This window comes from Coregonus lavaretus (assembly GCF_964263955.1).
Source record: "Coregonus lavaretus genome assembly, chromosome: 20".
NCBI lineage: Eukaryota > Metazoa > Chordata > Actinopteri > Salmoniformes > Salmonidae > Coregonus > Coregonus lavaretus.
Genome location: NC_140007.1, coordinates 19,354,055 through 19,380,590, shown reverse-complemented (window position 1 = coordinate 19,380,590; position 26,536 = coordinate 19,354,055). Strand labels below are relative to the sequence as shown.

The 26,536-nt window shown below is 45.0% G+C and overlaps 1 protein-coding gene across 1 annotated transcript in view; it reads left to right on the top strand.

The window, feature by feature from the left end:
* The window catches only part of LOC311147297 (uncharacterized protein), a 29,152-nt gene extending 5,385 nt beyond the window's left edge, over nucleotides 1-23,767 (top strand). The window contains exons 2-15 of the mRNA XM_084183983.1: nucleotides 3,676-3,824; nucleotides 7,362-7,404; nucleotides 7,489-7,584; nucleotides 7,868-7,980; nucleotides 8,113-8,188; nucleotides 16,615-16,802; nucleotides 16,930-16,982; nucleotides 17,095-17,186; nucleotides 17,310-18,081; nucleotides 18,178-18,286; nucleotides 20,588-20,646; nucleotides 20,744-20,873; nucleotides 21,122-21,221; nucleotides 22,673-23,767. Of these exons, the coding sequence (XP_084040109.1) occupies nucleotides 3,758-3,824; nucleotides 7,362-7,404; nucleotides 7,489-7,584; nucleotides 7,868-7,980; nucleotides 8,113-8,188; nucleotides 16,615-16,802; nucleotides 16,930-16,982; nucleotides 17,095-17,186; nucleotides 17,310-18,081; nucleotides 18,178-18,286; nucleotides 20,588-20,646; nucleotides 20,744-20,873; nucleotides 21,122-21,186 (1,863 nt within the window). The 5' untranslated portion in view covers nucleotides 3,676-3,757 and the 3' untranslated portion in view covers nucleotides 21,187-21,221; nucleotides 22,673-23,767. The remainder of the gene's footprint in view (nucleotides 1-3,675; nucleotides 3,825-7,361; nucleotides 7,405-7,488; nucleotides 7,585-7,867; nucleotides 7,981-8,112; nucleotides 8,189-16,614; nucleotides 16,803-16,929; nucleotides 16,983-17,094; nucleotides 17,187-17,309; nucleotides 18,082-18,177; nucleotides 18,287-20,587; nucleotides 20,647-20,743; nucleotides 20,874-21,121; nucleotides 21,222-22,672) is intronic.
* The last annotated feature ends 2,769 nt before the right edge of the window (nucleotides 23,768-26,536 follow it).

The following is a 26,536-nucleotide window of genomic DNA, read 5'->3' as shown; positions in this document are numbered from 1 at the left end:
TTTCCCAAAGGCATTATTTGGCGATTGGCTATGTAGGCTATTTGGCACGTACAGTTAAGCCCTAAAGTTTAGGCTTATGCACTAATAACAGATAGCCTAAAATAATGAAAGAAAATCCTCAATGTAGCCTATATAAATTGCACAAGAATTATACATTTATGGATTTATTGTTTCTTTATATTCAATGAACCCACCTGCCCTTCAGCCACATAATATTTCATGACCCTAATCCCGTCCACCCTGCGGATATAGCTGCATGGACTGCGGGTTATGAGTCAACCCGCGGATCACTAGTAGGTACCATATAGGGGCGGCAGGTAGCTTAGTGGGTAAGAGCTTAGTGGGTAAGAGCGTTGTGCCAGTAACCGAAAGGTCGCTGGTTCTAATCCCCGAGCCGACTAGGTGAAAAATCTGTCGATGTGCCCTTAAGCAAGGCACTTAACCCTAATTGCTAATGTAAGTCGCTCTGGATAAGAGCGTCTGCTAAATGACTAAAATGTAAATGTAAATATAGCTGAATCTATATTTCTATTGATATAGAAAATGTAGCCTTGTTACTGCCACCTGCTGTGTTTGCATGCATGTAATTTATATGTGTCTACGTGTGAGTGTCAATGTGTGTCTCATTTCGGTAAATGCATCCTAAATCTTTGATTGTTCAGGCTTCGTTCACACTTTGAGACTGCATTTCTTAATGTGTCACAGATTCTTGAGCCACCTCGCTGTATCCTTATACACACTAACATTCTCTTCTCTAAGTGTCTTGAGCTCTTCAATTCCTACTTTGTTGTGCAAACACCATCATGCAGTGCACAATTATGCAGCAATACAGCTAGTCAGTATCCATTTACAGCAAACAAATAGATATTTACAGGGCATTGTATTAGATACAGGTAAGAGTAAATCAGGCATATTGTTCTGTGAACTCCCCGAATTATCAATAAGAGAAAATTGACCTTTACTTAGATCAAATAAGCGGTTTTAGTCAAAATCCTAATACAGGTGTGTGTAATATACAGTGTGTGTAATGTTCTTGTAGATACAGTGATGTATACAGTCAGGGAAAAAAGTATTTGATCCCCTGCTGATTTTGTACGTTTGCCCACTGACAAAGTAATGATCAGTCTATAATTTTAATGGTAGGTTTATTTGAACAGTGAGAGACAGAATAACAACAAAAAAATCCAGAAAAACGCATGTCAGAAATGTTAGAAATGGAATTTCATTTTAATGAGGGAAATAAGATTTCTGGCTCCCAGGTGTCTTTTATACAGGTAACGAGCTGAGATTAGGAGCACACTCTTAAAGGGAGTGCTCCTAATCTCAGTTTGTCACCTGTATAAAAGACACCTGTCCACAGAAGCAATCAATCAATCAGATTCCAAACTCTCCACCATGGCCAAGACCAAAGAGCTCTCCAAGGATGTCAGGGACAAGATTGTAGACATACACAAGACTGGAATGGGCTACAAGACGATTATTCGCAAATGGAAGAAACACAAAATATTGTCAATCTCCCTCGGCATGGGGCTCCATGTAAGATCTCACCTCGTGGAGTTGCAATGATCATGAGAACGGTGAGGAATCAGCCCAGAACTACACGGGAGGATCTTGTCAATGATCTCAAGGCAGCTGGGACTATAGTCACCAAGAAAACAATTGGTAACACATTACGCCGTGAAGGACTGAAATCCTGCTGCGCCCGCAAGGTCCCCCTGCTCAAGAAAGCACATATACATGCCCGTCTGAAGTTTGCCAATGAACATCTGAATGATTCAGAGGGGAACTGGGTGAAAGTGTTGTGGTCAGATGAGACCAAAATCGAGCTCTTTGGCATCAACTCAACTCGCCGTGTTTGGAGGAGGAGGAATGCTGCCTATGACCCCAAGAACACCATCCCCACCGTCAAACATGGAAGTGGAAACATTATGCTTTGCGGGTGTTTTTCTGCTAAGTGGACAGGACAACTTCACCGCATCAAAGGGACGATGTACCATCAAATCTTGGGTGAGAATCTCCTTCCCTCAGCCAGGGCATTGGAAATGGGTCGTGGATGGGTATTCCAGCATGACAATGACCCAAAACACACAGCCAAGGCAACAAAGGAGTGGCTCAAGAAGAAGCACATTAAGGTCCTGGAGTGGCCTAGCCAGTCTCCAGACCTTAATCCCATAGAAATTCTGTGGAGGGAGCTGGTTCGAGTTGTCAAACGTCAGGCTCGAAATCTTAATGACTTGGAGGAGATCTGCAAAGAGGAGTGGGGCAAAATCCCTCCTGAGATGTGTGCAAACCTGGTGGCCAACTACAAGAAACATCTGACCTCTGTGATTGCCAATGTCTTGTTTTGTACGCTTTGTACAAAATAATAAAATGCAGGACGACAGGATATTTATAAACGTAGCTCTTTATTAACTAGCTATAACGTGCATGTCCATGTGTCTCTGGCCATGATCATCTTAGAATGACCTCACCACCTGGGTGGTCTTAACCAATCATTGCACAGTATGATGCATCCAATTACAATTCAGTATGGTGACACATATGAATATTACAGCCAACAAGGGTTTTGCCACCAAGTACTAATTCATGTTTTGCAGAGGGGTCAAATACTTATTTCTCTCATTAAAATGCAAATCAATTTATAACATTTTTGACATGCGTTTTTCTGGATTGTTTTGTTGTTGTCATTCTGTCTCTCACTGTTCAAATAAACCTACCATTAAAATTATAGACTGATCATGTCTTTGTCAGTGGGCAAACGTACAAAATCAGCAGTGGATCAAATACTTTTTTCCCTCACTGTAAGTGTGTATGTTATAATTGAACTGAGAGCTTGTGAGGTACAGTAGAGAAGCCATGAGAGCCAGCCAGCTGTGGAAGACAGACAGGTCTTCTCTTGCTTTGCTGCAATGTTTGGGACAGTTAGTCAACGTATCCCAACATGCCGAGAGAACGGCTCTGATCGAAATGCAAAGGAGTGTTTCGAATGTGTAGACACACCCTCACACAAAAGGAAACATGCAGTAGTCAATACAAATATTTGATATTATAATAATGTATATCACTTTAGAGTTTTGCCCTCTTCAATATCTCAACAACAGCTCCTCATGCCCTCTGAATGTCCTTGGAATACTGCTTCTCTCAGACATGTTGTGTTTCATGGCCCAATTGTAAGGATATTACATGACAGGATTGCATTGTCACTTTACAGCAACATTGAGATTTCACCAAGAATGTTTCATATTCTATGATTTATATATTGACCACTAGTCTAGATTCTAAAAGCATACAGCACTCAAGTGTTTCCCTCTCTCTCTCTCTCTCTCTCTCTCTCTCTCTCTCTCTCTCTCTCTCTCTCTCTCTCTCTCTCTCTCTCTCTCTCTCTCTCTCTCTCTCTCTCTCTCTCTCTCTCTCTCTCTCTCTCTCTCTCTATCACATACACACACACACACACAAATTGAGGCCTTGGGCACAGACATCAAAAAAACTTTATAGTTTCCAATATCTCTGTATAAGTTTGCCCTCATGTTTGTGTTATGTGCAGGGCAAGGCCATAAGGGCTGCAGTGCAGAATGCACCCTAGCATTCTCTTCTGTAGACCTGAACATACAGTGAAATAAGGTGAAATAACATTTAAAAAAACAGTTACCTATTTTGGTTGGATATCTTCCCCAGTTGATGACATTGCTGTAGTGGATGACAGCTGAGAGAAAGAGGGGTTCTGTGTCCAGATCAGCTGTGACAGCCTAGTGTTACCATGGCTCTGGAGAGTTTCAACAAGCTCTTCCACAAACTGAGGGAGGCCCATGAGCGAGAGGTCGAAGGTGAGTGAGCAATCCTCCTACAGTATCAGTGTTGCTGATACTCTGAGACATGAGTCAAAACAAAAGAGTGAATGGACTAACAACTTTATTATGTCTTTGTAACAGCAAATAATGTATTTTGTTTTGGAATGCAAAGCACTTAATCATGCAAGTACAGTGCATTCAGAAAGTATTCAGACCCCTTGACTTTTTCCACATTTTGTTACATTACAGCCTTATTCTAAAATTGATTAAATTGTTGTTGTTTTTCTGTGTGTAGTTTGATTAGTTTTTTTATTTATTTATTTTAGAATAAGGTTGTAACATAACAAATTGTGTAAAAAGTCAAGGGGTCTGAATACTTTCGAATGCACTGTATAGCCATGTGGTTTTCGGAAATGTTCACGAGTCAGATGTGTTTTTTGACACGTGAAGTTTCATATGTACATTTGTCACATGAAAAAAAAACAACACACATTTATTTTTCACCACTTCCAGCAACATCTGGTCTCCCATCCAGGGACCGACCAGGACCAACCCTGCTTAGCTTCAGAGGCAAAACAGCAGTGGGATACAGGGTGGTATGTTGATAGAATGAATGAGCCAATACTTGCAACTGGAAAAAAGGCAGTGAACGCAAAGGCCTAGGTAACATAACCAAAGATAGGGAATTATGCAGGAAAGAGGGAGGCGTTTAATTTAATAGCATTATCATTAAAAACATTTTTTGCAAAAAAGTCATTTGCATTTTTTGCAAAAAAGTCATTTGCTCACTCTGGAGTCAGATGTTAACAGAGTGGGTAATTTAGCCTATTAAACACAAAAACAAGTGAGAATTAGGAAGATCTGATGTGATTTTTTTTTTTTCTTGCCATCTTCACCCATATTTTATATTATTTTTGCAAAGAAAAAAGTTGTGTGAAGTTCCAGTAGTTAGCTACACCACCACATGGCAAATGTTTTTTATTACCTACTGAAAATACTACCAAGATTTGAATTGAGTTCAACTACCAACAAGCTACTGCGAAATGTTGTTAAATTACTAGTTGAACTACATATAGTTCATTACTCCACAACACTAGATATTAATGACACAAAAGTAACTCATTCACCAGAGGATTGCACTATATAATAACACTATTACACTATTATAGGTGTTTAAAGTGGCAATCCTTAGTGGAAACATTAACAAAGTGCCCTCCCCGCAACAGTTTCGGTAAAAAGGGATGGGGCTGGAAAAATGCAACTACTCTCAAATCCATAGACTACGATTAACGGACTGACCATCCATGATATCAAAAATCTTGTTTATCCATGTTTTTAGGCTATACAGTGTTTGTTTACATATACTTAGTTTACAGACATTGGAATAAATGTGGAGTTTTCTTACATGTGAAACTCTCAGTTAGATCTTCACTTTCACATCTGGAATTGCAAGTTCACATGTGAAAAACAATCACGTGAAAGTTTTTCATTAATGAAACTGCAAATTAGATTTTTACATGTGATTGTTTTTCACATGTAAACTTGCAATTCCACATGTGAAAGTGAGATTTCTATATACAGTACCAGTCAAAAGTTTGGACACACCTACTCATTCAAGGGTTTTTCTTTATTTTTACTATTTTCTACATTGTAGGATAATAGTGAAGACATCAATACTATGAAATAGCACATGTAGTAACCAAAAAAGTGTTAAACAAATAAAAATTTATTTTATATTTGAGATTCTTCAAAGTAGCCACCCTTTGCCTTGATGACAGCTTTGCACACTTTTGGCATTCTCTCAACCAGCTCCATGAGGTAGTCACCTGGAATGCATTTAAAGTAACAGGTGTGCCTTGTTAAAAGTTAATTTGTGGAATTTCTTTCCTTCTTGAGCCAGGCAGTTGTGTTGTGACAAGGTAGGGGGGGTATACAGAAGATAGCCCTATTTGATAAAAAAAAACAAGTCCATATTATGGCAAGAACAGCTCAAATAAGCAAAGAGAAACGACAGCACATCATTAATTTAAGACATGAAGGTCAGTCAATACGGAAAATCTGAAAGTTTCTTCAAGTGCAGTCGCAAAAACCATCAAGCGCTATGATGAAACTGTCTCTCATGAGGACTGCCACAGGAAAGGAAGACCCAGAGTTACCTCTGCTGCAGAGGATAAGTTCATCAGAGTTACCAGCCTCAGAAATTGCAGCCCAAATAAATGCTTCACAGAGTTCAAGTAACAGACACATCTCAACATCAACTGTTCAGAGGAGACTGCGTGAATCAGGCCTTCATGGTCGAATTGCTGCAAAGAAACAATTACTAAAGGACACCAATAAGAAGAACAGACTTGCTTGGGCCAAGAAACATGAGCAATGGACATTAGACCGGTGGAAATCTGTCCTTGAGATTTTTGGTTCCAACCGCTGTCTTTGTGAGACGCAGAGTAGGTGAACAGATTATCTTTGCATGTGTGGTTCCCACCGTGAAGCATGGAGGAGGAGATGTGATGGTGTGGGAGTGCTTTGCTGGTGACACTGTCGGTGATTTATTTAGAATTCAAGGCACATTTAACCAGCATGGCTACCACAGCATTCTGCAGCGATACGCCATCCCATCTGGTTTGCGCTTAGTGGGACTATAATTTGTTTTTCAACAGGACAATGACCCAACACACCTCCAGGCTGCGTAAGGGCTATTTGACCAAGAAGGAGAGTGATGGAGTGCTGCATCAGATGACCTGGCCTCCACAATCACCCGACCTCAACCTATTTGAGATGGTTTGGGATGAGTTGGACTGCAGAGTGAAAGAAAAGCAACCAACAAGTGCTCAGCATATGTGGGAACTCCTTCAAGACTGTTGGAAAAGCGTTCCAGGTGAAGCTGGTTGAGAGAATGCCAAGAGTGTGCAAAGCTGTCATCAAGGCTAGTTTGAAGAATCTCCAATATAAAATATATTTTGATTTGTTTAACAATTTTTTAGTTACTACGTGATTCCATATGTTTTATTTCATGGTTTTGATGTCTTCACTATTATTCTACAATGTAGAAAATAGTAAAAAATAAATAAAAACCCTTGACTGGTACTGTATATGATACTGTATATGGGATATATTTTTTTATATTTCATGTGAAAATATTTCATGTTAAAACACAACTTTCAAATGTGAAACTGCAATTCACATGTGGGGTGAAAACATGTGATTCTCCTCACATGTGAAAAGGTGGTGTTAACATGTGAACTCTAAATGTAATACATGTGAAAATATGGTTTCACATGTAAAATCTAAGCTCAAAATGTGAAAACAGCTATTTGACATGTTTCTCTTCTCTCGCTCTCTCTCTCGCTCGTTCTCTCTCGCTCTCGCTCTCGCTCTCTCTCTCTCTCTCTCTCTCTCTCTCTCTCTCTCTCTCTCTCTCTCTCTCTCTCTCTCTCTCTCTCTCTCTCTCTCTCTCTCTCTCTCTCTCTCTCTCTCTCTCTCTCTCTCTCTCTCTCTCTCTCTCTCTCTCTCTCTCTCTCTCTCTCTCTCTCTCTCTCTCTCTCTCTCTCTGTCTGTCTCTCTCTCTCGCTCTAGGATGGCAAGAGACATTTCAGGAGCTGACCAATAAAATGGGCTGGTGAGTAAAGCACTTTATTAAAGGTGATATGTTGATATATGGGAGATGTAGTGATGGCAGTTCTTGGTGTTTTACTCTGAGTAGTGATACAAAGCAAATGGAGGTGCTGTTTATCAAGAACCAACAGCTGAAAGAGCACCAGCGGTTACTCACAGAAAACATAAAACAGCTGGAAAACAGGTGGGTCCCTCTGTATGTCTCTGTGTTTGGGTATTCTATATTAGTGTTTTTAGCTTAAAGTTTTAAGTTATATTTGTCACATGCACATGTACAGTGAAATTCTTAACTTGCAAGCCCTACCCAACAGTGCTGTATTCAATATCAAAAAAGTATACTAACTAATAAGAAAATATATTTTTTAAACACGAGAAATATAAACATTGTGTGTGTGTGTGCTGTCTTAACAACATCTGTAGCTGAATGTGTGTCAGTGTTTGACCCCCTGGTGACCTCTGTGCTGCAGGTTGAGGGCGGGGCTGTGTGACAGGTGTACTGTCACTCAGGACGTGGCCAAGCGCAGGCAGCAGGAGTATGAGACCTCCCAGATCCAGAGCCTCCATCACATTTCTATCCTGGGTAGCTAGCTAACACATCAACGTCTCCTTCACATGCATCTCAAGCATTGCGGAAAGATCCAACTATAATGCTTATTTCATAGCTACAGTATAGTACTTAAACATTAGCCATGGACTGTGATTTCTTTTGTAGTGGGAGAGATTAACAAAATGAAAAAGGATAACCAGAGATTGCAAGAAGAAATCAGTCATCTGAGAGGAGCACAAGAGTGAGTTATATGCACTGAGTGTACAAAATATTATGAACACCTGCTCTTTCCATGACATAAATTGACCAGGTGAATCCAGGTGAAAGCTATGATCCATTATTGTTGTCACTTGTTAAATCCACTTCAATCAGTGTAGATGAAGGGGATGAGACAGGTTAAAGAAGGATTTATAAGCCTTGAGACAATTGAGACATGGTTTGTGTACATTGCCTTCAGAAATTATTCATACCTGTCACACAGCATGTTGCTGTGGGGGAACCAGTCGAAATCTCTCCGGGTACTCATCGACTCTGGGGCCGATGAGAGCTTTATGGACGCTACCCTGGCGTCCGAGCTGGGCATCCCCACTCAGCCCCTCTCCATTCCCATGGATGTTAGAGCGCTGGACGGGCGCTCTATAGGCCGGGTCACCCACAATACCACCCCCATCAACCTACGAGTATCAGGGAACCACAGCGAGATGATCCAAAGTTCCCGTGGTATTGGGTTTTTATTGGCTCCAGCGACACAACCCCTTTATTGACTGGTCTACTGGTGCCATCATTGGCTGGAACCCGTTCTGCCACGCTCATTGCCTGAAGTCAGCGCAGCCTGCCCCGGGACGTCTTCCTGGGAGCTCGGAAGTTGCCTCGGACCTCTTCGCCATTCCTGCGGATTACCAGGACTTCCGGAAGGTGTTCAGTAAGGCCTGGGCCACTTCTCTTCCGCCCCACCGACCCTACCACTGTGGAATCGACCTTCTCCCAGGCACCACTCCCTCCCGGGGACGACTGTACTTGCTGTTGGGTCCGGAGACCAAGGCTATGGAGACCTACATTGAGGACTCCCTAGCTGCCAGGTTAATCCGTCCTTCTGCCTCCGCCGCCGGCGCAGGGTTCCGCTTTGTGGAGAAGAAGGACAAAACCCTGCGTCCATGCATCGACTACAGGGGCCTCAACGACATCATGGTGAAGAACCGCTACCCACTACCACTCATCTCCTCGGCCTTCGAGAGGCTCCAGGGGGCCAACGTGTTCTCCAAGGTGGACCTATGGAACGCCTACCACCTGGTGCGGACACGGGAGGGGGACAAGTGGAAGAGTGGTCTAAGGCACTGCATCGCAGTGCTAGCTGTGCCACTAGAGATCCTGGTTCGAATCCAAGCTCTGTCATAGCTGGCCGCGACCGGGAGACCCATGAGGCGGCGCTGTCACGATCGTCGTAATGAGTGGACCAAGGCGCAGCGTGAAATGCGTACATCTTTTATTGAGTACTATAACAATAACAAAACAACAAAACGAAACGTGAAGTCCTCGGTCATGAACACAAACCTACACGGAACAAGATCCCACAAAAGACAAGTGCACGACAGGCTGCCTAAGTATGGTTCCCAATCAGAGACAACGAGCCACAGCTGTCTCTAATTGGGAACCACCCCGGCCAACATAGAAACACATAAACTAGAACAAGAACATAGAAAACGAAACATAGAACCTAACACCCAGAAACGAACACATAGAAACTAACACCCTGGCTCAACATATAAAAGTCCCCAGAGCCAGGGCGTGACATTACCCCCCCCCCCCCCCCCCCCCAAAGGCGCGGACTGCGACCGCGCCAACTAAACCCAACAGGGGAGGGGCCGGGTGGGCATTCCGCCTCGGAGGCGGATCCGGCTCCGGGCGTGACCACCACCCTCTAACTAACCCCCTGTAGCGCCCCTGGTCTGGTCTGGCCCCGCTGGCTGGAGCTGGACTGGACATCGGTGGAGCGGATTGCTTAGGCTCCGGTGTGGAGCAGCTGACCGGTACCTGACCAGGCACCGGTGAAACAGGCACGGGCTGTGCCGGACTGACGACGCGCACCACAGGCTTGGTGCGGGGAGCAGGAATGGGCCGGACCGGGCTGGCGACGCGCACCACTGGCTTGGTGCGGGGAGCAGGAACAGGCCGGACCGGGCTGGCGACGCGCACCATTGGCTTGGTGCGGGGAGCAGGAACAGGCCGGACCGGGCTGGCGACGCGCACCACAGGTTTGGTGCGAGGGCCAGGAACAGGCCGGGCCGGGCTGGCGACGCGCACCACAGGCTTGGTGCGAGGGACAGGAACAGGCCGGGCCGGGCAGGCGACGCGCACCACAGGCTTGGTGCGAGGGGCAGGAACAGGCCGGACCGGGCTGGCGACGCGCACCACAGGCTTGGTGCGGGAACTAAACCCAACAGGGGAGGGGCCGGGTGGGCATTCCGCCTCGGAAGCGGATCCGGCTCCGGGCGTGACCACCACCCTCTAACTAACCCCCTGTAGCGCCCCTGGTCTGGTCCCGCTGGCTGGAGCTGGACTGGACATCGGTGGAGCGGATTGCTTAGGCTCCGGTGTGGAGCAGCTGACCGGTACCTGACCAGGCACCGGTGAAACAGGCACGGGCTGTGCCGGACTGACGACGCGCACCACAGGCTTGGTGCGGGAAGCAGGAACGGGCCGGACCGGGCTGACGACGCGCACCACTGGCTTGGTGCGGGGAGCAGGAACTGGCCGGACCGGGCTGGCAACGCGCACCACAGGCTTGGTGCGGGGAGCAGGAACGGGCCGGACCGGGCTGACGACACGCACCACTGGCTTGGTGCGGGGAGCAGGTACAGGCCGGACCGGGCTGGCGACGCGCACCACTGGCTTGGTGCGGGGAGCAGGAACAGGCTGGACCGGGCTGGTGACGCGCACCCCAAGCTTGGTGCGAGGGGCAGGAACGGGCCGGGCTGGCGACGCGCACCACAGCCTTGGTGCGAGGGGCAGGAACAGGCCGGGCCGGGCTGGCGACGCGCACCACAGGCTTGGTGCGAGGGGCAGGAACAGGCCGGGCCGGGCTGGCGACGCGCATCACAGGCTTGGTGCGAGGGACAGGAACAGGCCGGACCGTACTGGGAACACACACCACTGGCCTTGTGCGGGGATCAGGAACGGGCCGGACCGGACTGGTAACACACCCCAGTACCTCTCGCCGTGCCTCTACACTCTCCTTCCCTCTAATGACCAATGGCCCCCGTAACCTGGTGGCCTTCTCTCCTAGACCACAATCTCGCCCTGTCGGCAGGCGCACAATTGGCCCAGGGTAGGGGAGGGAATGGCCGGCAGGGATGTAGCTCAGTTGGTAGAGCATGGTGTTTGCAACGCCAGGGTTGTGGGTTTGTTTCCCATGGGGGGGGGGCAGTATGAAAAAAAATATTGAAAGAATATATAAAAATCAAAAATTTATGCACTCATTACGTGTAAGTCGCTCTGGATAAGAGCGTCTGCTAAATAACTATTAAAAAAATATAAGAAATACATGGCCAGCGGTCACTACGAGCACCTGGTCATGCCATTTAGCCTTAACAATGCTCCAGCTGTGTTTCAGGCCCTGGTTAATGTTCTCCGCGACATGTTCAACCAGTTTGTCTTCGTCTACCTCGACGACATCCTCGTCTTCTCCCGCTCCGCCCAAGAACAAGTGCTCTACGTCTGACAGGTCCTCCAACGCCTCCTGGAGAACCAGCTTTTTGTGAAAGTGGAGTAATGTGAATTCCATCGCTCCACCATTCCCTTCCTGGGATACATCATCGCTGCAGGGAGTGTACAGATGGATCCCGGGAAGGTGAGCGCGGTGGTTATTGGCCCCAGCCTACGTCCAGAGTGCAGCTACAACGTTTCCTGGGATTCACCAACTTTTATCGCCGCTTTATCCGGGGTTACAGCACCCTGGCTTCCCCCCTGTCTGCACTCACCTCTCCCAAGGTTCCGTTCACATGGTCCCCAGCTGCTGACCGGGCGTTCCGGGATCTCAATCACCGATCACCACTGCTCCCATCTTGGTTCATCCTGACCCGTCCCGATGCTTTGGATGTTAGAGTGGGGGCGGTCCTGTCCCAGCGTTCGGCCCTGGACTTCAAGTTACATCCCTGCGCCTTCTTCTCCCATCGCCTCAACACCACGGAGAGGAAATACGATGTGGGGAATCGTGAGCTTCTCACGGTGAAGATGGCGTTGGAGGAGTGGAGGCACTGGCTGGAGGGGGCGGAACATCCGTTTATTGTGCGGACAGACTACAAGAACTTGGAATATCTCCGCACCGCCAAGCATCTCAATTCCAGGCAAGCTACATTTCACCCGGTTCAACTTCTCCCTCTCATACCGACCGGGATCCAAGAATGTCAAGCCAGATGCGCTGTCACGCCGCTATAGCCCCGCGGCTACACCCCCGGAATCCGAGACCATTCTTCCCATCTCATGCTTGGTGACGGCACTCAGTTGGAGAATAGGGAAGAAGGTCTGGGAGGCGCAGTGTTTGTTCCTGACGCTGTCCGCTCCTCAGTCCTGGAGTGGGCCCACTCCTCCAGGCTTGCCTGCCACCCGGGCTCCCGGTTGTGAACCGGTTTTCCAAAGCTGCCCACTTCATTCCTCTCCCCAAGCTACCCTCCTCCAAAGAGAGGGCCCAGCTCTTGGTGCAGCACATCTTCCGGATCCATGGACTCCCAGTGGACATGGTCTCCGACCGGGGTCCTCAGTTCTTGTCCCAGTTCTGGAAGGCATTCTGCACACTCATTGGGTCTTCGGCCAGCCTGTCCTCCGGTTTCCACCCTCAGTCCAACGGCCAGTCGGAGCGAGCCAACAAAGACCTGGAGACGACTCTGCGCTGCCTGGTCTCCACCAACCCCACCACCTGGAGCCAGCAACTAGTGAGGGTCGAATATGTTTCCTGCGTTATCAGCCCCCGCTCTTCCTGGAGCAAGAGGAAGAGGTCGGCATATCTTCGGCCCAGATGTTTGTCTGCCGCTGTCGTCGTACCTGGAGGACAGCCCGGTCGGCTCTTCTCAAGACCACCTCCAGGTATCGATGACAAGCGGACCGCCACCGGACCCCAGCTCCCTGGTATCGTCTCGGGCAGAAGGTATGGCTGTCCATCCGAGATCTGCAACCTCCGGGTGGAGTCCCGCAAACTATCCCCCCCGGTTTATCGGCCCTTTCCCCATCTCCAAGATCATTAGCCCCTCTGCTGTTCATCTTCTGTTGCCCCGTACCCTCTGTATACATCCCACTTTTCATGTGCCTAGGATCAAACCCATTTCTCACAGCCCTTTGTCTCCTGTTTCCAGGCATACAAGACCACTGATAATCTCCCTCGATCTGGGGCTCCATGCAAGATCTCACCCTGTGGGGTCAAAATGATCACAAGAACGGTGAGCAAAAATCCCAGAACCACACGGGGGGACCTAGTGAATGACCTGCAGAGAGCTGGGACCAAAGTAACAAAGCCTACCATCAGTAACACACTACGCCGCCAGGGACTCAAATCCTGCAGTGCCAGACGTGTCCCCCTGCTTAAGCCAGTACATGTCCAGGCCCGTCTGAAGTTTGCTAGAGTGCATTTGGATGATCCAGAAGAGGATTGGGAGAATGTCATATGGTCAGATGAAACCAAAATATAACTTTTTGGTAAAAACTCAACTCGTCGTGTTTGGAGGACAAAGAATGCTGAGTTGCATCCAAAGAACACCATACCTACTGTGAAGCATGGGGGTGGAAACATCATGCTTTGGGGCTGTTTTTCTGCAAAGGGACCAGGACGACTGATCCGTGTAAAGGAAAGAATGAATGGGGGCCATGTATCGTGAGATTTTGAGTGAAAACCTCCTTCCATCAGCAAGGGCATTGAAGATGAAACGTGGCTGGGTCTTTCAGCATGACAATGATCCCAAACACACTGCCCGGGCAATGATGGAGTGGCTTCGTAAGAAGCATTTCAAGGTCCTGGAGTGGCCTAGCCAGTCTCCAGATCTCAACCCCATAGAAAATCTTTGGAGGGAGTTGAAAGTCTGTGTTGCCCAGCGACAGCCCCAAAACATCACTGCTCTAGAGGAGATCTGCATGGAGGAATGGGCCAAAATACCAGCAACAGTGTGTGAAAACCTTGTGAAGACTTACAGAAAACGTTTGACCTGTGTCATTGCCAACAAAGGGTATATAACAAAGTATTGAGAAACTTTTGTTATTGACCAAATACTTATTTTCCACCATAATTTGCAAATAAATTCATTCAAAATCCTACAATGTGATTTTCTGGAGAAAAAAAAATCTAATTTTGTCTGTCATAGTTGACGTGTACCTATGATGAAAATTACAGGCCTCTCTCATCTTTTTAAGTGGGAGAACTTGCACAATTGGTGGCTGACTAAATACTTTTTTCCCCACTGTATGTGCCCAGGTAGGACACCAGGTGATTGTCTCCACCCCCCCCCCCCCTCCAGGTGTCACCCATCTTCCCCATTATCCCCAGTATATTTATACCTGTTTTCTCTGTTTGTCTGTTGCCAGTTCGTTTTGTTTCATCAAGCTTACCAGTGTTTTTCCCCTTGCTCCTGTCTTTCTCAAGTTCCTGTTTTCTGGTTTTCCCCGGTTTTGACAATTCTGCCTGCCCTGACCCTGATCCTGCCTGCCGTTCTATTATTGACCTCTGCCTGCCCTTGACCTGTTGTTTGCCTGCCCCCTGTTTCTGTAATAAACTTTTGTTACTTCGACACTGTCTGCATCTGGGTCTTCTCCTGAAACGTGATAATATCCCTTGACTTATTCCACATTTTGTTGTGTTACAGCCTGAATTCAAAATAAATAAATAAATAAAAAATCTCATCCATCTACACACAATACCACATAATGACAAAGTGAAAACATGTATTGAAAATGAAATACAGAAATGTCTCATTTACATGCGTATTCACACCCATGTTAGAATCACCTTTGGCAGCAATTACAGCTGTGAGTCATTCTGGGTAAGTCTGTAAGAGCTTTACACACCTGGATTGTACAATATTTGCACATTATTATTATTTTAATTCTTCAAGCTCTGTCTAGTTGGTGGTTGATCATTGTTAGACAGCCATTTTCAAGTCTTGCTGTAGATTTTCAAGCTGATTTAAGTCAAAACTGTAGCTAAGCCACTCAGGAAGATGCAATGTTGTCTTGGTAAGCAACTCCTGTGTATATTTGGTGTTGTGTTTTAGGCTATTGTCCTGCTGAAAGGTGAATTTGTCTCCCAGTGTCTGTTGGAAAGCAGACTGAACCAGGTTTTCCTCTAGGATTTTGCCTGTCCTTAGCTCTATTCCAGTTATTTTTATCCTAAAAAACTCCCTAGTCCTTGCCGATGACAAGCATACCCATAACATGATGCAGCCACCATCATGCTTGAAAATATGAAGAGTGGTACTCAGTGATTTGCGGTGTTGGATTTGCCCCAAACATAACACTTCGTGTTCAGGACATAAAGTTCTTTTATTTGCCTTTTTATTTGCAGTATTAATTTAGTGCCTTATTACAAACTGGATCCATGTTTTGGAATATTTGTATTCTGTACAGGCTTCCTTCTTTTCACTCTGTCAATTATGTTAGTATTGTGGAGTAACTACAATGTTGTTGATCCATCTTCAGTTTTCTCCAATCACTATGCTCAAAGGGATATTCAATGTCTGCTTTTAAATGTTTTACCCATCTACCAATAGGTGCCCTTCTTTGCAAGGCATTGCAAAACCTCCCTGGTCTTTGTGGTTGAATCTGTGTTTGAATTTCACTGCTTGACTGAGAGAGCTTACAGATAATTGTATGTGTGTGGTACATACATAAAGTAGTCATTCAAAAATCATGTTAATCACTATTATTGCACACAGAGTGAGTCCATGCAACTTATTAGGTGACTTGTTCAGCAAATGTGTACACCTGAACTTTTTTAGGCTTGCAATAACAAAGGGGTTGAAAACGTATTCACTCAAGACATTTCAGCTTTTCATTTTTTATTAATTTGTAAAAAATTCTAAAAACATAATTCCACTTTGATATTATGGAGTATTGTATAAAGACCAGTGACACACAATCTCAATTTAATCAATTTTAAATTCAGGCTGTAACACAACAAAATGTGGAAAAAGTTAAGGGGTGTGAATACTTTCTGAAGGCCCTATATGTGTGTCATTCAGAGGGTGAATGGGCAAGATAAAATATTTAAGTGCCTTTGAACAGGGTATGGTAGTAGGTGCCAGGCGCACCGGTTTGTGTCAAGAACTGCAATGCTTCTGGGTTTTTCACGCTCAACAGTTTCCCATTTGTATCAAGAATGGTCCAACACCCAAAGGACATCCAGCCAACTTGACACAACTGTGGGAAGCATTGGATTGAACATAGGCCAGCATCCCTGTGGAACACTTTCGACACCTTATATAGTCCATGCCTCAAAGAATTGAGGCTATTCTGAGTGCAAACGGGGGTGTGGGGGTGGGGGGGTGCATCTCAATATTAGGAAGGTTTTCTTAATGTTTTGTACACTCAGCCTATGTTTTATTACAAGTGAGCCTATTGTTGTGTGTGACTTTGCGTGAATGAATGTGATTTTGTCTTGTTAGTTGGAGCGTAACATTCTTGTCATTTCAGAGGTCAGAGTGGACATTCCTCCTCCCAGGATGCAACCCCGGAGGTCAGACAGTCTGCTGACCTTTCATTTTCTGCCATGCCACACACCACAGCCATCAGGTCTCTCAGCCAGCCACCAGAGGTCGCCACTGCAGGGCTGTCCATAGTCAATACTCAGACGGACCACAGACGTTCCTTTGGAGCTGACGGTGAGAGGAAAGAATACACTTCTCATCATGAATCTAAAGTATTTAGAGTCAATTAATGATAACTCATCATTATCACCAGTATAATCATCAGGATGTATTTTCTTGTTTTGGCTTTTTGTTAAAATAGAGACAATACTTGAACATAGACATGTGAAGGGATGGAATGGAAAACAATCCTATGTAAGTGATTTTGTATGTCTTAAAAACAAATCATTAGCTGAAAATATGGATCAATATAGCACAGGTCAAAATGTCTCATCTCAGCCATCATCTCCCTACTTATCTCACACAGAAATCCCATAAGCCTCTCTCCATGTCCACTCCCATCCCACCAGCATTGAGGCCAGAGCAAAGTACAGCCAAAAGCAACACTGAAGAGAAGAGGTGAGCAAGTGAGGCATTAACAGCAAAATATAGAGAAAACAGAAGCACATTTATCCTTATAACCTTTTCCTCTCTTCCCTCTATTTCTCCTCTTCCCCCCCACCCTTCTCTTCGAGTCCATAGTGTGGAAACAATTGTCCAGCAGCGCTACCCTGTCGCTCCCTCCATTCACCCCCACCGTCTTGTCCTGAAGAACAACCATCTCCCTTCTTCCTCCGCTTTATCCTCCTCCTCCTCTATACCTGGAGATGAGAAGCAAAGCCGTCACCTGGTCCATGCCCCGATCCCCTACCGGCCATTTTCTATCAAGAGTGCCCATCTCTCCGTCCCCTGGCCCCTGCCCGAGCACTCTGACTGGGTCACTCTAGCCACCTCTGTGGGCGATGGCCTGGTGGTCCACCCTGACCTTAACCCCAACCTTCGAAGCATCCCCTACCTCCAGACCTTCCACCAGCAGAGCAGCAGCAACACCCAGAGCAGGATGCAGAGCACTGGGGAGGCCTGGCACAAGCCTGGGAAGACCCCAGCCGCACGGGTCCAGGACCAGGACAGGCGGGGGGTGCGGCCCCCATGGAGGGATGTGGAGATGCAGCCAGAGAGGGTGTTTGGGGAGGGTCTGAAAGAGGCTGACTCTCCTCTGGACCTGTCTGATCCTGGGAGGTTCAAAAGCAGTAAATCACCACAGGACAGCAAGCCCAGCCCTACACTGCAGGACTTGTACATAGAGGGAGAGACATCTAACAGGGCCACGAGGACAGACTCCTCCTCACAGATCCAGGCCCATCCTCCCTCTTCCTCCTCCTCCTCTTCTTCTCCACCTGCTCCTCCCTCATCCTCCTCTTCTATACCTCCCCCCAGCCAACAGAGGCAAAGCCCCAGCGATCACAACCTCAAGGTACTTTACTGAAGCCTTCCTCTCAATGAGCATGTGAAATAGACATACCAACACGCGTGTGATTTAGTAATGTGATATGTCTAACCCCATCCACAGGAGGAAGGGCAATCAGAGATGGAGGAAGCTGACGGGAAAGCAGATCAAAGAACAGGAAAGGACTCTGAGGACAGGAAAGACCCTGTTCTGACCATCTCACTGTGTCCAGGTACAGGACACCATGACAAGGCTGTATGTGTAGAAGTACAAGTACATATAATAATAATAATAATAATAATAATAATAATAATAATAATAATAATAATACATTGTATTTGCACCTTTCAAGATACATAAGGACATTACATTAATAAGAGCAAAAGTACATTACAAAAAGGAACATGGCTCCCAATAAATGTCCTCTTTTGTCCTCAATTGCTCCTCTATTGTTGCCGCAATCAAGGGGGACCTCGAGTAGAGCATGGGGAGGCCTCAAGAAGAGAAATTATTTTGTAAAAATGTATTACTAGTCTTTTTTAATTTTTTATGCCCAGCTCACGAGGCCCTTTAATGATGTGAGGCCTGAGGCAATTGCCTCTTCTGCCCAGTCTGCCACTGGGGGCAGGTGAGGAATCTCTCGGCTGAGTTCTGGATGTACTGAATTTTGTTGAGGGAGCTGGTATGGTCCATACAGGAGAGCATTGCAACAGTCCAGGTGTGAGGTAAAATAGGCATGTACAGATGTAGGATCTTAATTTGAGCCAGTTTGCTAAAGCAAGGGAATAATCCTGCAGCAACAGGAAATATGAATTATTATGTGGATGATAATTAATGGCCATTTTTGTAGGGGTTTATATATTTTTTAAGGGAAAATCAAGTCTGACATTTCGGAGTGGAAATTACAAAATGCAGAAGCCTTTTTAAACCTCAAATACACTTAACGTTTTAAAGATCCTGCATTGCAGCAAAGTTCTCCTGCAATAGGGTGATCAGATGAACATCCTATGCCTGTTTAATGGTTTCAGCAACTGAGTCTGTAAGGAAGGGGCGGAGTCTGACGATGTTCTTGAGATGATGGAAGGCAGATTTTGTGATGTTTTTAATGTGGGCATCAAAGGAGAGCGTAGAATCGAGGACGACCCCCAGATTCTTCACCTCGGAGGCAGGACGGATAGAGCAGCTGTCGATGTTAAGGTCGACCTCCTCCACCTTCTTCAGGAGAGATCTGGGGGCCACCAACATGGCCTCTGTCTTATCACTGTTGAGCTTCAGGAAGTTTGAGCTCATCCATTATTTTATTTCTTGAAGACAGTTGATGAGTGATGATGGTGGAGGTCAGAGGTGGGTTTGGAGTGAACGTAGATTTGCATGTCATCAGCGTAACAGTGGGATTGCAGACCGTATTGACGGATGATTTGGCCAAGGGGTAGGATGTAGATGATGAAAAGGAGAGGCCCTAGGACTGAGCCTTGGGGGACTCCCTGGCGGACAGCATAATGGGCGGATTTGAAGTTTCCAGGGTCAAAAACTGCTGCCTGTCCGACAGGTAGGACCTGAACCAGGCCAGAGCTGTTCCGATAATTACCAGGGTCCGCTCCATTCTTTCAAAGAGGATGGAATGGCAAACTGTGTCAAAGGCAGCTGATAAGTCCATTAGGATGAGGATGTTTAGATTGCCAGAGTAATCTACTAGTAGTAGATCATTTACCACTTGAACCAGAGCCGTTTCCGTGCTGTGATTGGCCCTAAACCCCGATTGAAGAGGCTCAAAGAGGTCATTGGAAGCCATGTGCTGATTGAGTTGGGAAGGTACATCATGCTCAATAACTTATGCCAGGAAGGGTTGGATATTAGCTTGTAGTTGTTGAGGTTAGCTGGGTTTTGTCCTTGTTTTTTTTCACAATGGGTGGGATAGCAGCCAGTTTGACATCAGGAGGAACAGTGCCAAAGCAAAGGACACATTGACAACCGTGAGGGGAGAGATTGCAGGAAGACATGTCTTGACTAGGGAAGTGGGCATAGGGTCAAGTGAGCAGGTTGAAGCTTTGGATTTGGTGACTAGACCAGAGATGAACTCAGCATCAACAGGGGAGAAGGTGGAGAGGGAGGAAAGGGTTGCTGAGTCGAGCTATGGAGGGGGCTCGCTCTGTGGACTTTGTTTGAGCTGTATCTATTTTAGTGTCTATTTTGTTTTGGAAGAAGTCCAGCTACTGATCACAGAGGTCAGCTGAAGCATTGAGGGGGGAGTCATTATGTGGCTGTAGTAGCTTTTTGATCGTGGAGATGAAAGCTCTCAGGTTATTATGACCTTTACTGATAATGATTGAGTAGTGGTTAGACTTGGTCTTGTGGAGCGCATCTTTGTAGTTTGAGACATGTTCCTTATATGCATGTACTGTGAGCCCTGTTTTCTTATCCAGCCATTCCAGATGGTGGCCGGCAGCCTTCATGGTACGTAGTTCGGTGTGTACCAGGGTGAAGACTGGGAGAAAAAAAATATATATATTTTTATGTATCTCTGTAATTACAGTGGTGCTCCTTGAGGCTCTGAATTCTGGATTGCAGAAGAAACTTTACTCCAATGGCAAGGCAAGTGTCTACAATCCCTATATGTTCACAGTCTGTAAACTGAAACTGATCTGAGGTTATTTACAGTTAGTGTCTTGTCATTGTTTGATATTTACAGTCAGCCCAAAGCACTGCTCCAGGGAGCAACTCAGACGACCAGGAAGTGGAGAGCAGTCTGTCTGGGTCAGAGAGCAGCCAGAGCTCCAAAAGGAAGAGGACTGGGCTGGACACAGACACAGACACAGAGGGTAAGGACGGATGGATAGAGAGAGGGAGGGGAAGTAAAAGGGAGAGAGAGAGAGAGAGAGAGAGAGAGAGAGAGAGAGAGAGAGAGAGAGAGAGAGAGAGAGAGAGAGAGAGAGAGAGAGAGAGAGAGAGAGAGAGAGAGAGAGAGAGAGAGAGAGTGAAAGAGAAAGAGAAATAGAAAGCTCACATATGAAGTCAAATGTGTGTCTTGTATCAAGCTGTGGGTTTCTTTTCTCTTGTTCTCCTCTAGTTTCTCATCGGAAGGAGAGGAGGATCAACCTTCTTCATACAGTAACTGGGAAAGAGCCCAAGTGACACAGATGACCAGTCAAGGATAAAATCACACTGAGGTTTGTAGCTCACACACACTATACTGTGCCTACTGAATGTCTGAGAGTTGGCCTGTATGTCACACTGAGATGCGGACACATATTTGTCAGTGGAATGTGTTATTTTCGAAGGAAATGTACCTCACCTAAGAATAGAGAGTAAAATGAGGGTGAGACAAACTGTGCATAAATACAGTGGGGGAAAAAAGTATTTAGTCAGCCACCAATTGTGCAAGTTCTCCCACTTAAAAAGATGAGAGAGGCCTGTAATTTTCATCATAGGTACACGTCAACTATGACAGACAAAATTAGGGAAAAAAATCCAGAAAATCACATTGTAGGATTTTTAATGAATTTATTTGCAAATTATGGTGGAAAATAAGTATTTGGTCAATAACAAAAGTTTCTCAATACTTTGTTATATACCCTTTGTTGGCAATGACACAGGTCAAACGTTTTCTGTAAGTCTTCACAAGGTTTTCACACACTGTTGCTGGTATTTTGGCCCATTCCTCCATGCAGATCTCCTCTAGAGCAGTGATGTTTTGGGGCTGTCGCTGGGCAACACGGACTTTCAACTCCCTCCAAAGATTTTCTATGGGGTTGAGATCTGGAGACTGGCTAGGCCACTCCAGGACCTTGAAATGCTTCTTACGAAGCCACTCCTTCGTGTGTTACTGATGGTAGGCTTTGTTACTTTGGTCCCAGCTCTCTGCAGGTCATTCACTAGGTCCCCCCGTGTGGTTCTGGGATTTTTGCTCACCATTCTTGTGATCATTTTGACCCCACGGGGTGAGATCTTGCGTGGAGCCCCAGATCGAGGGAGATTATCAGTGGTCTTGTATGTCTTCCATTTCCTAATAATTGCTCCCACAGTTGATTTCTTCAAAACAAGCTGCTTACCTATTGCAGATTCAGTCTTCCCAGCCTGGTGCAGGTCTTCAATTTTGTTTCTGGTGTCCTTTGACAGCTCTTTGGTCTTGGCCATAGTGGAGTTTGGAGTGTGACTGTTTGAGGTTGTGGACAGGTGTCTTTTATACTGATAACAAGTTCAAACAGGTGCCATTAATACAGGTAACGGGTGGAGGACAGAGGAGCCTCTTAAATAAGAAGTTACAGGTCTTGCTTGTTTGTAGGTGACCAAATACTTATTTTCCACCATAATTTGCAAATAAATTCATTAAAAATCCTACAATGTGATTTTCTGGATTTATTTTTCTCAATTTGTCTGTCATAGTTGACGTGTACCTATGATGAAAATTACAGGCCTCTCTCATCTTTTTAAGTGGGAGAACTTGCACAATTGGTGGCTGACTAAATACTTTTTTTCCCCACTGTATATTGACTTCATGTAAACCCCTTGGCCTGTAGCTCTGTGTTCCTGAAACATGGGTTTAATTACATTTAGTAAGCGAGTAAAAGAAAAACTACACTTACACCTCAACCTCTTTTTGTTGTCCCTCTTCCCTCAGCCATGTGATGTTCGATGTAAAAAAGGATCAATCTATCAGCTGTATTCCACCCTCCTAATCACCCCTCTCTGCAATGGAGATGTCTGTCTCACTGGAATTGGAACAGAGGGACAGCCAGTGTCAACGACTTTAACAGAACTTCTTCCATCTGACTGTTGTCCTTTCAGTAGAGGGTTCTTGCTAGTGGGCTTTATGCATTTCAATGGAATAACCTTGATAATGGCTAACTAGATAATAACCTCGTGATTAATATTGAATTATCCTCCAACTGATAAAGAATGTCTTTCACGCTGACTTCCCAGCATTGCTGTTGTCTCAGAAGGCCAAACAGGGGGAGTCGCCACTCTACTACAGTACCTACTTTATTTCTCTTTCACTCTGTCACTCTCTCTCTCTCTCTCTCTCCCACTCTCTCTCTCCCACTCTCTCTCCCACTCTCTCTCTCCCACTCTCTCTCTCCCACTCTCTCTCTCCCACTCTCTCTCTCTCAGTCTCTGTAACCCCTATCTCTACTTCTCTCTCACACTAATATTGTGCTCTCATGTAACATATTCATGCATGTCTGCTTCCTGGCAGAACTGTCACCTCTGCCTGGCTATTTTTGTCACAAATTGTTCTTCTTCCTCTTTTTGGTTTTCAGATAGCACATATTTTTCAAGTCTTAACTTTCCACTTGCAGCTGCAACAAAGTTTGTGTTAATGTGGTGGGATGATGTGGGGGGTAAGAGTGTGGAGGGGGGAACAACACAATAGTTCTGAAGCCATTATGGACTCTCGTTGATCTCTGCTTTTTTGCTAATGTCATCAGAGTCCAATATGTTCATTGTCAGTAGTCAACTATGTGAACTTAGTGCACTCAGTGTTGAGAGAGCTCTGAGTGACACTGCTCTTCTCTACCATGTTTACTCTGCATAAAAATATGTTCTCAATATATGACATTGGTAAGGTAAAGAATCTTCAAGCTCTTAGAGACACTGTTGTGTACTAGCTATGAAGTCAATATTGAATGTGTAATAATACATTTTAAAAAGCCATCTAAATATGTAGTCTATCTTAACAATGTGATGAAAAATAAAACATGGTTATTTGAATTATAAAACTGTCTGGAAACATGTATTTGGTCCAGGATGTTATGCAAAGTGACCATGTCGTCATGACATTTACATTTTAGTCATTTAGTAGACACTCTTATCCAGAGCGACTTACAGTTAGTGAGGGCATACATTATTTATTTTTTATATACTGGCTCCCCGTTGGAATCGAACCCACAACCCTGGCGTTGCAAACGTCATGCTCTAGCAACATCCCTGCCGGCTATTCCCTCCCCTACCCTGGACCAATTGTGCGCCGCCCCATGGGTCTCCCGGTCGCGGCCAGCTACGACAGAGCCTGGATTCGAACCAGGATCTCTAGTGGCACAGCTAACACTGCGATGCAGTGCCTTAGACAACTGCGCCACTCGGGACCAGACCAACAGTGTGGAAACCTCTCCTATGATGCTGTGATCATCCGGGAAACCGACACCCCAGCCCAGTCACAGGAAGTCAACGCCACAGTGAACACAGAGATGGAACACTGTGGGAATTCCTGCTTTTCCATCATCTATCACTAGGTCTTTTTCAAATCAATTTATCACTTAATAGTTTCATATGGTGGAAATATTTCACATTTTCAAACATTTTAGATATCTGTTCAAATTGGACATCTCCCGTCAAAATTAATGGTACTGTAGGTCTTTGTGGTCTTTGTCAGGTTAGTAAGGGATACCTTAAACTCTGATGAGATTCATCACCCACGCAGAATTAATAAATTAATCAATCAAATGTACTAATAAAGCCCTTTTTACATCAGCAGATGTCACAAAGTGCTTATACAGAAACCCAGCCCAAAACCGCAAACAGCAAGCAATGCAGATGTAGAAGTATGATGGCTAGGAAAAACACCCTAGAAAGGCAGGAACCTAGGAAGAAACCTAGAAAGGAACCAGGCTCTGAGGGGTGGCCAGTCCTCTTCTGGCTGTACCGGGTGGAGATTATAAGAGTACATGGTCATTAAGGCCAGATCGTTCTTCAAGATGTTCAAACGTTCATAGATGACCAGCAGGGTCAAATAATAATCACAGTGGCTGTTTTCGAAGGATGGGTCCTGGCCTCTCGTGGGGCCTAGGGATCCGGGGGGACGGGGGTGGTATGCCGATCACTGGGATGACAACCCAACTTGGGATGGGGAGGGGCTTTAGCGGGGGGAATAGTGGAGAACAATTGGAGGGTTACTTAGCAGCAATGCAAATATCATGGTACAGCTATATGGACACTCAATCACTAAGGTATTTTCTATTGGCAATGTGACAAACATATATTATGATAAATAGATTTGAAACCTGTATCTCATTATGGTAAGTGGTGAAATAAGTATAGCCAGTTATAATTGTAATGGCTTAGCAGATAATAACAAAAGAATAACAATATTTACATGGCTCAAAGAGAAGGAATATAATATCTATTGTTTACAGGAAACTCATTCATCAATTCTGGATTAAATTGTGTGGAAAAAGGACTGGGGGGGGCGAAATATACTTCTCCCATGGGCAAAGAAACTCAAAAGGGGTAATGATATTAATTAACAGTAATTTCGATCCAAATGTGCAAATTGTCCAAACAGATCCGCAAGGTAGATGGATGATTTTAAATATGTTATTGGACCATAAACAGATACGGCTCATTAACCTTTACGGACCAAATAATGATGATCCACACTTCTTTGACAATATATATAATAAATTATCAACCCTGCAAGCAATACAATACTCTATTATTATGGTGGGAGATTATAAACTGTTTTAAATAGCTCAATGGACCGTAAAGGAAGTCACACTACAAACTATCACCCTCATGCTCTTAAGGAAATCATGAATGTCATGGATACATTAGAATTAGTAGATAAATGGAGGCTTAAATATCCTGACCTAGTGAGATATACATGGCGGCGACTCAATCAAGCTAGTCGTCTTGACTTCTTTCTTATGTCATTCTCGTTGGCACCAAAAGTTTAAAAAGTGTTGATTGGGGACAGAATGCGGTCGGACCATCATATAATTGGCATATACATTACTCTTACTGAATTTCAACGTGGGCGAGGATATTGGAAATTTAATCAAAGCCTATTGGATGATAACTTGTTTTTAACTAGGACAGAGGAATTTATAACTGATTTTTTTCCAACATAACATAGGTACAGCAAATCCCCTTATTGTATGGGACACTTTTAAATGTGCCTTTAGAGGCCATGCAATTCAGTACTCATCTCGAAAACAAAAGCAATTTAGGTCAAAAGAGTCCCTACTAACAAAGGAAATAGAAGGTCTAACAGAACAGATAGATAACATTAAAAACTGTAACATAGAGGCTCAGAATAGATTAGAGGAAAAAATAAAATAAATGGAGAAACTTATTCAAGAAAGATCAAGTGTAATATATTATAAAAATAAAGCAAACTGGATGGAATATGGGGAAAAATGCACCAAATTATTTTTTTATCTTCAACATAGAAATGCTACCAAAAATAATTTACTGAAACTGGTTACAAATGATGGAGTCACCCATGATTCTCCAAATTATATTTTGAAGGAGGAAGCAAAGTACTTTAAGCATATATTTTCATTTCAATCGCCTCCATCTCCTCTAACTGAAGCGAATTGTAGGGATTTTTTTTCTATTGATAATGTAAAATTAACAGCCATACAGAAAGACTCATGTGAAGGTGATATTACAGAGGAGGAACTTCTGGATGCAATTAAAGACTTTAAGTCCGGGAAAACTCCAGGGTTGGATGGCATACCAGTCGAGGTATACCAAACCTTTTTTG